Genomic DNA, 15,953 nt, shown 5'->3' with positions numbered 1-15,953 from the left:
CAAGAAGGACTATGTTACAGTCGCCCGAGGATGTAGGGGGGCAGTCAGGAGGGCCAAGGCAGAGATGGAGATAGGACTAGCTTCCCGGATTAAGGACAATAGGAAGTCCTTCTTCAAATACATAGGGGGTAAAAAGAGGGTCCCGGGTAATGTGGGGCCCCTGCAGGACACGATGGGCAACTTAGTCATCACGCCAGATGACAAAGCTAACATATTTAACGATTTCTTTGCCTCTGTCTTCCTAAGTAGGGACCAGTTCAGCCACCTCCCTGCTGGGCCCCCCGCGGCCCCCGAGAGAGACACGCCTGGGCCAGGGGTTAGCGAGGAGTTAGTTAGGGTACTTCTGGAGAGGCTGGACGTGTTCAAGTCCGCTGGTCCGGATGATCTTCACCCTAGGGTTCTACAGGAACTGGCCGACGTCATTGCGGGACCCCTGGCGCGGCTCTATGAGCACTCGTGGTGCTCTGGCGAGGTGCCGGAGGACTGGAAGAGGGCCAATGTGGTCCCTATCTTCAAAAAGGGAAAAAAAGAGGACCCGGGAAATTACAGGCCAGTTAGTCTTACCTCAATCCCGGGTAAGCTCTTTGAAAAAATTATCCTGGCACACATCCAGGAGGGCCTTGCGGGGAATGCATGCTCAGGGGCAACCAACATGGGTTCATCAGTGGCAGGTCTTGTCAGACCAACCTGGTGGCCTTTTACGATCAGGTCACCAAATCATTAGACGCAGGGGTTGCTGTGGATGTAGTCTTTTTGGACTTCCGGAAGGCTTTCGACACTGTCTCTCACCCTGTCCTCATCAAAAAGCTGGGAGACTGTGGTGTCGATGCCCACACGGTCAAATGGGTCGCCAACTGGTTGGAGGGCCGCACCCAGAGGGTGGTAGTGGATGGGTTCTTCTCGACCTGGAAGGACGTGGGCAGTGGGGTTCCGCAGGGCTCGGTCCTCGGGCCCGCACTGTTCAACATCTTCATCAGTGACTTGGATGACGGGGTAGAAAGCACCCTGTTCAAGTTTGCTGATGACACTAAGATGTGGGGGGATGTGGGTGCACTAGAAGGGTGCAATAGGCTACAAGCTGACCTTGACAGGTTGCAACGGTGGGCGGATGAGAATAGGATGGGGTTTAACACTGATAAGTGCAAGGTGTTGCACATGGGGAGGAAGAACCGGCACCACACTTACAGGTTGGGGAACTCCCCTCTTGCCAGCACGGAGACGGAAAAGGATCTTGGAGTCGTCATTGACTCCACGATGAACATGGGCCGGCAGTGTGGGGAGGCAGTCAAGAAGGCCAACCGTACCCTGTCATGCATCCACAGATGCATCTCGAGCAGGTCCAGGGAGGTGATCCTCCCCCTCTATGCGGCACTGGTCAGGCCGCAGCTGGAGTACTGCGTCCAGTTCTGGGCGCCACACTTCAAGAGGGACGTGGACGATATGGAAAGAGTTCAGAGGAGGGCCACTCGTATGATCAGGGGTCAGCAGGGCAGGCCTTATGAGGAGAGGCTACGGGACCTGAACCTGTTTAGCCTCCACAAGAGAAGGTTAAGGGGGGACCTTGTGGCCTGCTACAAACTGGTCAGGGGGGATCAGCAGGTATTGGGGGAGTCCCTGTTCCCCCGTGCGCTGCCAGGAGTGACCAGGAATAACGGTCACAAGCTGGCGGAGGGTAAGTTTAGATTAGATATTAGGAGGCGCTACTTCACAGTCAGGGCGGCTAGGGCCTGGAACCAGCTTCCAGGGGAAGTGGTGCAGGCTCCAAGCCTGGGGATTTTTAAAAGGAAGTTAGATGAGCACCTTGCCGGGGTCATCTGACCCCGGTGCTCTTTCCTGCTCAGGCAGGGGGTCGGACTAGATGATCTACCTAGGTCCCTTCCGACTCTAGCTACTATGAAACTATGAAACTATGAAACTATGACAGAGAGCCAGGCAGTGGGTGCAGGACAAGGGAAGCAGGTGAGCGGGGAGCTGCTGGGGAAGCATGGGTAGAGTGTGGGGCAGGTAAGTGGGGAGCCACTGGACAGCCAGAGAGCCAAGCAGCTACAGGGCATTGTTGATATTATTTTAATTTTCTGTGTTTCAAGACAAACACAGGCATAACGTGTCCAGTTTCAGATATGATGTCCTTTCCTAGCCCTATGCATAGTTTGGATTCTACTTCCACCTGTAGAAAAGCATGTGTGGCATACCTGCCAGAGGTAAAATGACAGAGGAGGAGGGCTACCTTCCCAATATTTAGCTAAACAGCTTATTGGAAAGGGTAGGAGATCTGGGTTCTACTGCCCCCCCACTCAGAGGGGTTTAATGTGTTTCTTTTTTCCCAGCAAAGTGATCTAATCACGAGGTCCTGGGCTGGGCATTGTTGCCAAGAGGACTCTCCTGATCTCCTTTTGAACCAAAAGAGACTGATTTATTTCAGTTCTGCATTTTACACACCTATAATGCATAACTTCATTTTTAAGCATTCCTTGACCACATTTCAACTTGCACAGGTATCATAATATAGTTTGTCCTTTGCAAGGATTACAAAGCTAAGACCAGAAATGATGCTTTCCCTCTTTTTCAATAGGGTTACAAACATACTACACCAAAATATTTTATTAAGTGTCATCAGCTATAAAAGGCTCCATCAAGCCCAGCATCAGTTGAAATATTTTTTGCTCTTACCTCTGAAAAATGAAGCAACTTAGATAAATTATGCTTTAAATATACCACAGTACTAAACTCATTCTAATTAGATCCTGGTTGCTTTAAGCACACACCAAAATGTGGAGAACACACAGATTTGGAGTTCAATAATCATACCTGAAAAATTTCTGGTAGCCAGCATGGTTGTCAAAATGGCTCCCTGTAAAAACAGATATTGGCTTACATTAATGTTATTTCTGCATAGTTCTATGTGTGCTGGGAAAAAAAGGAAATCTTTATAATTAGACATCATTTAATTAGTGAGTTTATCAGGAAGAATGAATTTTGTATGCATTATATATATCAAATGCAGTACCTGTGAATGATGAAATAAAAATACATAATATCCCAATCATTACTGAGCTGTTAGAATATAATAGTGCACAAATCCATGTATGCCCATGAGCATATAAAGCATCATCTGAGAATATGACACTGATTTTTACTTCATCTGCTTGAGATGAGTTTTGCTTACATACTGGAGAGAAAAGCAGTAGACATAAGTGGCTGCAGTAAAGTGCAGAGGGCATCTTGTAGGGAGACTGGATGCAGAGCAATAAGCCTGGTGATAAGGCCAATTAGAAACCCTTGCATTTGGCTGAGAAAACCAGAGATCATGTGACTGGAAGGTGCAGGCCCCTGGGCAATATAAGCCCGGCTCTTGGATTGGAAAGGGCAATTTGGCCCATGTCTGGAAAGGATAAGGTGCTCTGTAGGGGTCTTATGGAGAAAAGGAGTTTATGTCTTGAAGTTTATGTAGCCATGAGGCATGGAAGCACCTGAAGAATGCATTGTGAAGAAGGCACTGTGTGTATGATTAGCTTGCTTAGAGCGCAGAGACAGACTGCCAGGATGGTGGGGAGGCAGGGGAGCTAGAGAGAGAAATCAAGCCGCAGAGAAGGGCAACCAGTTGGGGGCACTAGAGAGAAAACCCAAGAGACGTGCAGCCAGTTAGGGGTGCAGGGGAGAGAGTATGCCCCATTTAAAGGTTTCCCACAAGATATTTATTAAATATCTAAACTCTTGAGGTTTGTTTAAACAGCGTCACTTTGAAGAATTCACAGGATATACACCATAAAACCCTTCAAGGGAAGTTTATCCTGTGTATGGAGTACATGACCAACTAGCCTTTGATCTTTCAAAAAGTACTTGCTACTAAAATACAGATCTGCAGTTTTTTCCCCCCTTACCTTTAATTTTCTTCTTGCGTTGAATTTCTTCAAGCAATCTACAGTCTCCTGTCTGTGCATCATTGAGGCAACAGTAGAACGTTGCTGAGGGAGAAGAAGAGAACACCATTTTCAATATATATAATCATTTATACAGCACTGTATTTATTATATGTATTTATGGACCATATTCATAGGTTTCAGGTTCCTATCTTACTATGGTATTCATTTACATGGGATGGGGCTGCTGCCCAGCCAGGTGGTGTGTGGGGCTTCGGGCCCAGGGCTGCAATGTGTGGCTGCAGGGCCCCAGTGGGGAGTGGGATGGGGCCATGGGGACTCATCCACGGGGCAGAGTGGGGTGGGGCTGGCTTCCTGCCACTGCACGCACTCCCAGGGGGTAGGGAGGACACGTGCCCCCCAGATCTGTCTGTGTGGCGGGGGAGGGCATGGCTGCCATGGATTACTATGTGCCTGGGAAGGCTGCAAAACTTTACATGCATATAGAGCACTGTGCCAGTGCAATCTGGTGAAAAATGGAACCCACATTAAAATGCAACTCAACTCAGTGAGTTTTGACCTGAGGGAAAACAAAGGTCTCAGGATTTTGACCAAATGTAAACCAACAAAATTCAATACAGTATTTTCTTTTTGAGTTACACTATCCTATAAAATGGTATTAAAAAACTAAATTTTATTTAACCTTACCAGTACTGTGCAAGACACAGGATGAAAGAGGAATGAATAAAGGGCTCAGAACCAAAAAAAAATCTGACTGTCTCTATCTGAGCTACCTGCATAGCAGTTTTGAAGCAAATCTCCTTTATGGATTTCAGTATCGGCATAATTGGGTTAGTAACATTTACTTATCTGACTGGGGCATATCGCTGATTATTTATTCTGAGGATGTAAACGTAACTGAAAATTATTGTTGTTACTGCTCCATATCCTATCCCTAGAACACTTGCACAAAAAAGACGTCTTAAAGGTCCTGATCCTGCAGTCTACTTTACATAGTGGACCCCTGCCAGAACAGAGAGATCTAGTGAAGTCAATGCAGGTCTGTTTGTATTAAGCAGTTCCTCTGGTTCGGGCCTCAGTAAGGATAACTATTTCCAGAGTTAGAACACTGCAGACTGTCTATATAATTACAGTTTTACTTCTTCTATTTAATTCCTTTCCAACAAAGCACGTTGCAAAAAAGAAAATAATAATAATTAACCTTCTGGATTTGTGCACTAGATTTGGGAGAAGGCTGTAAGCTAATCTGCATGTAATAGTATTTTGTTGCTTAACTGAAAACTACTTACACAGATCCAAGGATGCTTCAGTGCCTCTGATGCTGTGATACGTTTGGCAGGGTTGATAGTGAGCATTTTGTTGATAAGGTCTTTGGCTTCAGGAGTCACTGTATCCCACTCTGGGGAGGGAAACTTAAGAAAATACATGCATATATAAATATGTGTGTACAACATGTATCCATATATAGGATACATACCTGACATGTAAATCACATGAATGGACAGCATAACTTCACAGTTTAAGTAGACAAATGAAGCCTGATATAACTAGAAAAAACAAATAACTAGTTCTGTAAACAGTATACTATTCTTTTAACTTCTTCATAATTTTTATTTCAGAAAGTTTTTCCACTGTCAATGTTAGATTTTTACAGAAATATCTCCCACTATATGATGCTAATTAACACCAACAGGGGGAAATGACAAAATAGTGGAATAGAAAAGCCTAGGCAAAACAAGTCAATACATCTTCTGTGTTTATATAGCACCTAATACAGACCTGGTACTACTGATCTGGTAAAAGAGGTAAATGGCATTATTATATAGACTCTTTGTTTATTGTCTTTTAATGTGAAATGGTGCATATCTATTAAATGTACACACACATATGTGTGCATATATGTACAGTAATATATACAGTTAAAAGTGCATTAAACTGCTTAATCATTTACTTATGTCCATTCCTGTTCAGCAAAAAACTTAAGCATGTACTTAACTGTAAGCTCATACTTAAGTTCCAGTGAAATAGAATTTAAGTATGCTGTGAAATGTTTTAAAGAAAATGCATAAACTCAAGTATTTATCCTTGTATTGTTTCATTCTTAAGATGGGTAAATTTAGAGCTAATGAAAACTGTTGATAAATATGCAAGAAACAGTACTTATTCAGAAACAGTTATCACAAGACAATGGGATCAGTTTTATGGATGCATATTGCAATCCTTGTGCTTACTCAATCCTTGTTTCCTCAGCTGAAACTGTAATTATCTGATATGAATTTGTTGCTGCACAGATACTTGTCCACAAGGAAACAGACTGAGATCATAACGTCTTCATTTCCACTAGAAGTCAACCAGCTGACAATCATTTTCAGTCATTTCCAGGCAGGGATGGATTCAAATGAGTGATTTAAAAAAAAGCCTGTGTATGCCACAGTAACTTCAACAGTAATAATTTTGATCCTTTTAATAATAATTTGACCTATTCAATCCTTAAATAGCTCTTTGAGCTTCAGTCAATTAGTACTGAGCAGTCAGTAGTGAGCCACTAAGCTTACAATGAAATTGCTTTTGCAACATCTATAACATCTCCAAACCCACTGGGCCAATCCTTCAAATGTTCACCAATTGTAGGCTGACCATATGGAAATCCAGGACATCACCCAGGAAATCTGGGACACTGTCCCCCCATCCCCCACCCTCTCCCAAGTCAGCAAGGTCAGGGCTGCCAACGGGCACCTGGGTCTGGCCTCAGAAATCCAGGAATGTGCCAGACATATGGTCACCCGACTGAATGGCCACAGTGCTTATTACTGGGAGGTATCCAACACAGGATGGGACTGCTCCTTCCATCTGTGTTTGCAGAATGGGGCCTGTAGGCATCTCTGGGCACCTGAAGACTTTATAAAAGACAATTGGCAAGAAACTGTCATTTGGTTTGTTGGCAATGATAAGCCACCCTGAAGAATGTAAACTTTTGTCAATTTAAAATATTACTAAAGATACCAAAATGTGAACAGGGTCAATATGAAAAAGTAGCCATCATTCTTAAAGGACTTTTATTCAACTAACTGCCAGAGTCACAGATTTTGAGCCGTAAATCAATTTGATAAAATTACTCTAGGCCGTACCTGTATCTGTAACGCTCATATTACACTTAAATGTTCCATTACACATATACAAATTTCTACATGAATCAACACCAAGTAGAATGTAACAGAAGTGCAAAATCAATAAAAGTAAACAGTAGAACAGGGAAACACTGAGCTTTCTTAATATTATTCCAACCCCCCCACCCCAAACAAGTCCTGTTGTAAAACAGACATTAGCAATATACTGCATGGAGGTATATTATTTGAACACAAGCACTACGTAAATACAACAAAATACTGCCCAAATGCTATTTCCAGGTGCAAAAACAGGGGATCATAAAGCTGATTGATAGTAGAAGCATTGGGAACCTAATTCTTAGTTTTAACTCTCTTCTTATTTATTCCTATGAAAAGCTGCAACTATAAGCAGTTCTGAGAGCAAATGGGCAATGGGATACATACATCATATGCACCAGCTTTGATCTGCTGGTACAGTCTATGCTGGTCCTCATCCCAGAAAGGAGGATATCCCACCAGGAGAATATAGAGAATGACACCTGTAGGAAGTCAAGATTAGCATTAATTGAGCCATTTCTATAAATTAGCTCCAGGTATATGAACCAAGCTATAACCTTAAGGCACTACAAAACAAATGACCCAGTAGTAAAATCCCTGCTTTTGAGGAAATAAACACTGTAAACAAAGTTCTTGGGTGAAGAAGAGGCAGAGCTCATGAGATAGCCATCTCTGAACAGAGTTAAGGGAACTGTGTAACAGGAAACAGTGGCTGGAAAGTTCTTGTTAACTAGATATGTAGATATGTTTTCAGTAAATCACCATATATACATAAATGTTATAATAGCTCATCAAGGCTGCGTGTAAGCAATTTTTCTTAGTATTTCTTACATTTACCACCATTGATACATCCTTGCCTACAGCAGCACCTGCAGCCAGAGAAAGGTCAGATAACATGGTAGTTAAAATCATTATCAGTTTTCAGACTGATAATGAAACACGATTAAGACCCAGCTTAAAGTACGAATTATAGCATTTTCAACCATATTTGTTTTTTGTGCTTCAGGTGTGTTCCCTGACACGGTAATGCAAATAGTGCAGGCATGGCCAAGAATAGTGTAACATTCAAATAATAAACAACTATTGAAAAGATTAATGTGGAAGCAGAAGACATTATTGAATTAACACTGAAATACATTAAATAGAGGATTGTATCTAACATTTGCAGTTAGGAATCTCTCTCTCAGTTCCACAAGGTGTTTTAAAATTAAGCTAAAAACAGTCTTTCAAAGTACTTCCTTACCACATGCCCACATATCCACTGGTTTCCCATAGGGATCTTTTCGTAATACCTCTGGTGAAAGATAGCCTGGTGTACCAGCAAAACCTACAGCAAATGAAGATGAGCAAGTTAGCCACTAAGTTGTGACAATAGCTGCATTCTTAATAATTGTATATATAATATAATAATACATTTTTTCTTAAGTTACTTCTCCTACCACCACCTTTTAGACTGTGGGTGCATTGGATATTTTCCTTTTAAGCCTCAATTCACCTGGTAGCAGTGACAAAGACAGTGTTACTACAGACAGGGCATCATAATTTTTATCATTATGTCTGCTATAGAAGAGATGATAGTAAGAAAAAGCCATTGGACACCTAGCTATTCCAGCAGTCCAACTTTTGTCCCTCCTGGTATAGCTGTACTCATGACAGCACACCAGTAGGATGCTTCCTAAAGCACTGTAAATCTGGATTATCCAATGTAAGAGAATCATAAAAGGTTACAGAGAGGAAAAACTTACCAAACCATCTGGTCTATCTTCATGAAAATGCAGGATAATTCTTGACAGTACTTTTTATCTATTTTATCAAGGCTAGCCCATAAGGGATTTTGTTACCCCTCCTACCCACTCTCAAAACATGAGAGAGACAGAAATGTGCACTGAATTAAATGAACATTTTTGCTGGCTGTTCACTATTATCAACATCAAGGGCATCATAAATTAACCCCAAGCAATAAAAATGATGTCTGTAGTGCTCACTTAGGAATTACAAGTCATTTCTCATAGACCTTTGATCCATCCATACATCCATCTTTGGAACATCTGAATGACATGCAAACAGATTTGTAAGGGATATTATCAAACATATACATTTAAATGGCATTCCAATAATATTGTTCAGACCAGAGTGGAGAAGAAAGCTACAGTCTCATTTTTCTGACTGTATTTTTCAGGTAGCCCACTTTTGCTGTAGGCGACATTGTGGCAGCTTTCCATGATGGCACCTGTGCTTCCTGAGGATGTTTTCAGCACCGGGTTTCAGTGAAAAGGTGAAATCTGACTTAGACTCCAGTGAATCTGGCCTATGAAGGCTGCATATTTCTTCTCATTTTCTAAATACTGCACAATGCTGTTTTCTCTCAGAAGAAAACAGGCATGAAAGATGACACCAAATGCAATCATCTGCCCCTTTTCCTTGGAATACTATAAGCATCACGGAAAAATAAAAGCAGTAAAAGAGATAAGTAACTTCAGACTTGTTCAAAACACAACTGTGGAAGAATAGTACTTGCTTTGCGGTATTTATACTTTTAAGATTGGAAAATGCTTGAAGACTTGAATATGTGCTTGGTGACTCTTTCATGAAAGGCCATGTCTCCCATCTCAAATATGCCACAACCCACAAGTCACATTATACAAACATCACAAGAGTAAATATATCTGTTACAGAAAAGATAAGCAATTGAACCTCTGATGACTATTTAATTTGATAATGTATAAGCCTACAACTTCAGGAAAAGGAAACCTCATCCTTCAAATGATAAACTTTTTTTGGAATTGAAGAGGAAGGGAATTTACTGTAATGGTTTTGGCACTGTCCAGAATATGTTTTTTAAGGGTAAAGGAAGATGTGAACTGTGGAACAGGGTATTATCAGAAGGAAAACATACATTTCTTAGTTTCCTTAGTTTATAAAGCTTCTACAGAGCTTTACATAGAAACAATATTTACTGTTTTTTTTATTAAGTAAACAATGGAATATTATTTTGTCCATTTTAAGGAGGGTTCCCTTGGCTTTCAGACTTAACACTGATCCATCAATACTTCTATGCAACATCTGGAACTAAATGTCATGGTTGAAAAATGAAACTGCTTGACTGGCTGCCCTAGCTATTGTATGGTACCTAGAGCAAGAACGCTGCATGGCTCTGAAGACATTACAAATCTCTCTTGAATAATCCATATGCTTTCACCTTAGCTTTATATTTTATTGATGTTTCAAACAGCAAACAGAGAGAAAGATTAAACAGTTCACAATCTTGATTTTTCATAATGACAGCTAAAGTGTAGTGAAATTGTTAATTGTTATTAACCAGGACATTATATATTTGGTCAGAGCTACTGCTTGCAATACTAAACCCAATCTTCAAATCAATGGGTAGATGAGTGTGGGTGTATACATTCCTTTAAGCTACTGCTGACAGCAGTTATTTTAATGAAACAAAATGGATTTGTTTATATGGATGGAATTATTGCCTGATGCCTAGAAAGGGCCATACAAATAGTTTATTATTATTTCTCTATCTGTTATGATAGTGTCCACAGGTGCCAGTCAGGTTCACTGAGTTAGGTGATGCATATGCAAATAAGAGGATATGCTTTTTTACCATTACTAGCTTATAATCTAAGATTCCTCTTCTGCAAACTACAAACTTCCTCATATTTATTATATGTAATTATAATAATAATTTATTATTTGAATAATCTTTATGGGCTCGAAGTTAGGCTTGTGGGTCTGTGGGACTAGTTCTACTAACTTCAGTGGGACAACCCATATAAAGAGCTGTATAACTTTATTCAGGTTGCAAATTAGGACTGTTCCTAGTTTAGGACAAAATAGAACTAGAACTCAGCCCAGCTCTCAGTGAGTTAATTGGAGATTTTTCCGTGGATGGCAAATGGGATAATGAGTCACCTGCCTCAGTGGATAGGCAGAGTCTGCCTAATACTTTTCCCTGTAGAATAAACACCTGCTAACAGGGTGGAGTGTTTTGGACAAAGACTACCACAGTTCTCAGTAGTAGCTAAGGAGAAATAAAGGTCATTTGCTTTACAAAATGTGCAAAACAGGAAAGTATCATTCTCCAAACACAACATGAACTCTGGGCCAGATTTTCTGCTGGCATCAATCCACTGACTCAAGTGGCAAGGAGGCGGCCCTCACTCTACCTTGCAGGACAATATAGAACACCAAAACCCAGAATGGGTCACAGCTTTTATTAGTATTTAAGGAAACTGTGAGTTTCTAAATTCTGGGGAACCCACTGGAAAAAAATCTCTGCTGGAAGAAAGAGAGAAAAAGAGTTCAACAGTTTGTACAGGCAGGGTATGTGTGATCAAGTTCTTCCTTGTAAAGCTATGATCAGGTCTCATAATTAGAAAGGGAGAAAAATTAAGAGATCCAAAACAGGCACAATCCAACAGACAAAAATAAAGGGGTTGTTATAATATAGTACTTTCCTCAGCCCCCCTGTGATGGCTAAAATTTCAAATATTTAGAATTTTAGTGCTTATTGCTTATCATTCAATATAGTCAGCGTAAGTGTAGCTAACTAGTGTGGTAGAAAACAAAATCATACTCTCATGGCCTAGCAGGGGAACAGCTCTGTAACAAGGCAGGTCTCACATTCCAGAGAGAGAGATTTTCTTTTCTGCAAGTGGGGGAGGAAAGAGTGTTTAACGAGCCTTGAGAAGAGAAGCAATCTTATCTCCCATGCGTTCTGTGCAGCTACAGAAATTAACTTCTCCTGGTACCTGAAAGTCCAAATTAGGAATAGAAAGATTCCAACTACATGATTACATCTTACCAGTTGCCTGGTACCTCCACTGGCTGGACAAAGTACATCAGACTTGACCACCAATGAATGGACACAGCTAGGTATACAATGAATGGACTAAAGGTATAAGACTTGAGGGGAACAAAGAAAGGGTGTGTTCATCATTTGGCAACTTCCTTCAGATAAGACCATTGCAAACTCAAGCAACAGACCTGCAGAAGAGGACTGCATGCTGGCCAGCTGTCTGTTTTCCTGTGAGTATCTCTGGGGCACAGTGTATGGTGAAAGACTTTGCTTGCTGGCAAATTTTCATATGCTGCTACTGTGTATCAATAAAAGACTCCAACTTATTGACTGAATGCATTATGATCACTGATCAGTCATTTTAGGGATGCTGCACACAACTGAGTATCAGCTGTTGATTTTTAAGATCAGGCCAACACCATGCTAACAGCTAATAGCAAAGATTTTTTGAAAATGAGTCTTATACAACCTTCCTTCAGCTGATGACTCCTACCAAAGGGATGGGAGTGAGGATTTGTCCAGGTGGGAGAGAATCGGTCAGTGAGCTACAGGATGAAGGTGTGAATTCTTTCCTTTTCTTTTTCAGAACCTCCCTGTCCACCCCTAATTTCAATTACCACCCTGCTCTTTATTTGTAGATACATGGCCAATTGTTATTGAGGGGTCAATTCTGTTCAAACTGCTTTCATGCCAGCAGCCTTGCTCAGTTATCACTTTGGTTTGATGTTGAATTGTGCAACCATGCTCATCTTTGCCTAATATGTACAGTACCATGTTGAATTTTTGATATCACATCTTTCTGGAAGTTCATATAGCAGCCCCTGTTGAATTACTTGTAGTACAGGATACTCGTTTTAAAAGCATCACAGCTCTGTAGAATTAAATGCAGGATTTTATGAAGACCTGTGAGAGCTGCAAAATCCTGGGCACTCATCCGAAATCATTCTGTTTTTGAAATACCATCTAAAAAAATAATCCCAGGATTAAAACTCACCCTGGGTTTTTTTTCCCAGAGATATGCTTGCTCTGTTTTCCAAGTCTTTTGTCATCCATATATAACAGCTGTATTTTGTACTATTTCTGAATGTGTCCTTTGGTGAATTATATTCAGTGGTAATATTTATATCCCCAGTATAACACTGTTGCTTCCGGATGATCAAAATCCATTATATAAATAATTAGGATTTAAAACACTTGACTTGTTGATAAAGTTGCCACTAAGCACAAACATGTACAAATCAGAATGTCTAACCCAATGCTTCTCAACTTTTTTGGACTCGAGGCCACACCTCACTAGACTTCAGGGATTAGGGGAGAGGGGTTGTCCAGGCAGGGACAAATCTAAGTTTGGTTGATCTGTTCATTGTCTCATTTGTCTCCTTGCACCTGAGGCACTCTTCAAAGGATCTTATGGGACACTAGAGAATCGCTGGTTTAACTCATTACTGACACAAATTCCTTTTTGTTTTATTCTTAGGCTTTGACAGTAACCCCCCCAATTTTGTTTAATTTTTAGATAGAGCTTTCCAGCTGTAAGTGGCACCAGGTGGCTGCTACAAACATCTTGTACTATCTTTTTCTTTAGTTTTGTGTTATGCAGATGGGGATCTGTTTGTTAGAGGCACCTTATTCATATGTACTTTGCTATTTTAAATATCCTGCCTTTTCCCTTTTTATTAGAAATATGCTATTGGAGTGGTAACAACAGGATCTACGAGTGAAAAAAATATGCAATAAAATGTAGGAGGAAGATAGAAGAAGGTTTACTTACCAAACCAAGCTTGTTGTTCTCCTTGAACTTCTATAGCCAATCCAAAGTCTGCCAATTTTACTGCTGCTCCCTTGGATTTGCTAGCTAAAAGCAAGTTCTCAGGCTTTATTTAGGGAGAGAAAAAATTGAGATGAGAACACATGATAAGTAAAAACTATTTTAAAGATTTACATTTTCGCACTGAAGTCCCATTACAGGCAATGCTGAAAAGTCCAAAAACTGCCTTGCTGCATGGAATAAAAGCATGCGTTTTTTCCTCCACAGTATAAAACTCCTAGCATTTTATTCTGGTTTCTACAGGACTACCTGGCCTGTAGATGTCCTTCCTCATCCTGTGTGGCAACAGAACTAAGTCAGATGTTCAGACCTACTAATGGATTTAAAATTACCTGAGTGGTCATATAAATGTATTACACTTGCCTATGTAACATGGAAAATTCAAGGTTTCTAACAGCTATTACAAAAATGAAGAAATAAATACTATGTTTGATTCTGGGTGTTATCTGTGTATGGAGTTTTTCAGGATCAGGTGTCAAATCCAGATCTTAAATAACTAAAATTCTAATATGCTTACCATAATACTATAACAATAAGAGTAATGATTTTATGTATATGTTTAGAGAATGGGTATTAAATGGATTTTCCAGAGAAATTTCTTTAGCACAGGGACTGTTCTTACTTGTTTTTGTTTGCAGTGCATTGGTAGGTACCACAATAGCAACAACAATAAAAATAACAATAACCAGAACAACTACTGCAGTAGCAATAATAATATTTTTGTTGTTGTTGCTGCTATGTTGTGCTTTCAATTACAAGTCCATTTCAGAGCATTTTTAACCAGAAAATAGTTTTGCACTGTGGTGTACACATTTGAGAGATCTCTTTTTGTTATAGAAATATGCACTACAATTGACATTTATAATTAACCTGTACTGATCTTTACAAGTTAGTGGTTTCATGTTTCAGAAAAAAGTTGCAAAAACTCCAAAACCACTTAAAGAAGTTACACTGATTTGATCTGAATTAAAATATCACATGCAGTATAGACATTTAAAATAAGACCTAAGGTAATAACAGAGTCAAACGTTCCTAATAGTGTGTATAATTAATCTTTCTCTGTATATCCTGTTAAATATACTTCTCAGACTGTATAAAAATGCATTTTTCCAAAGATAACTTTACTCCAAGAACCTTAATCTTTTTGTAATTTGCAGAATATTTTAGAATTCAACAAAAAATGCAAAAAAATGCTGGGATGCAATTGTTAGATCTAGTACCCTTTTCCTGCCAGCCATTTCCTTTTTTCCCCCCTTTGTTGCTATAACTCAGTGATTTTTCAACCTTTTAGCCCCATGAGGTTGAAATGGTCCCATGAGTAGGGGCCCCATGAATGGTGCAGAGCAGGTCTACAGGCCGGATCAGACCCCATGCCCCAGGAATGGGCTTGGATCTATGACTGGATTCTGGCCGCACCACCCCTCCCTTGTCCCAGGTGCTGGGATTGGGGCCCTGTGACCCTGTGCTTCCTCTACTGGGCTCCGGGACCCTGTACCACCTCTGCCTGGCCCCATGTGCAAGGCTCAGGCTCCTGGGCCCTATGCTGCCTTCCACCTAGCTCCAAGTGCTGGGATCAGGCTCTGTGCTGCCCTGCATGCAGGCTCAGCTCCTCACAGTGTGCAGGCACCGCCAGAGACTTATGGCGAGCTCCGAAGTCCAGATGACAAGGTGCTGGACCTGGCTTATGGGCCACGGGTTGAGCACCCTGTTATAAGTTTTTTCCATCATGTCACTTTTTTTTTCAAAGATGTAAATACCACTCTATGTTTCTGTAATTACAGCCTCGGTTTATTTATCTTGGTTACTTCTGTCACAACCGGGACATAGGTCCATTACTATTTGTTTTTAACTGAAGATCCAATCCTTAACCACATACTTTATTTTAAACATGTGGGCAACCATGGCTTCCGATATACTGTTCATGTGCTTAAGGTTAATCCTGCATATCAACGCGCACCAAACTGGCGCCTTAGCAAACTTTCTAGAGAAGGACTGTCTTTTATTGTATGCCTGCGGAGTGCCCAGAAAAAAGAGTGCTAACTCCATTAAGATGTCCATGCTTTAGGACAATGCTATTAATTAACAACAATTATAATATTAATGGAAATGCCTATGTGTAGGCTCTCCTAAAATCTTGCTTAGAAGTGATTTTTTTCCTGTCTCACTGGACTTTTATTAATCATTACTCCTAAAACCTAGCTACCACTTCACTAAAGGCTAATGATATATGAACGATTTTTAATTCCTTTGCTGTGAACATACCTAGAAAAGTT

The 15,953-nt window shown here is 40.6% G+C and overlaps 1 protein-coding gene across 15 annotated transcripts in view; it reads right to left on the bottom strand.

The window, feature by feature from the left end:
• The window catches only part of CAMK2D (calcium/calmodulin dependent protein kinase II delta), a 275,611-nt gene that overhangs the window by 58,249 nt on the left and 201,409 nt on the right, over nucleotides 1–15,953 (bottom strand). For all 15 annotated transcript variants that reach the window (XM_090036672.1, XM_090036671.1, XM_090036660.1 and 12 more), the window contains exons 7-12: nucleotides 13,624–13,726; nucleotides 8,289–8,372; nucleotides 7,433–7,527; nucleotides 5,171–5,293; nucleotides 3,882–3,965; nucleotides 2,809–2,851 (exon numbers count right to left, since the gene is read on the bottom strand). In XM_090036672.1, coding sequence (XP_089892798.1) covers nucleotides 2,809–2,851; nucleotides 3,882–3,965; nucleotides 5,171–5,293; nucleotides 7,433–7,527; nucleotides 8,289–8,372; nucleotides 13,624–13,726 — 532 coding nt within the window. The remainder of the gene's footprint in view (nucleotides 1–2,808; nucleotides 2,852–3,881; nucleotides 3,966–5,170; nucleotides 5,294–7,432; nucleotides 7,528–8,288; nucleotides 8,373–13,623; nucleotides 13,727–15,953) is intronic.

This window comes from Crocodylus siamensis, chromosome 2 (genome assembly GCF_052110815.1).
Source record: "Crocodylus siamensis isolate JL-2025a chromosome 2, ASM5211081v1, whole genome shotgun sequence".
Classification (NCBI taxonomy): Eukaryota; Metazoa; Chordata; order Crocodylia; family Crocodylidae; genus Crocodylus; species Crocodylus siamensis.
This window is presented reverse-complemented; position numbering and strand designations above follow the sequence as displayed.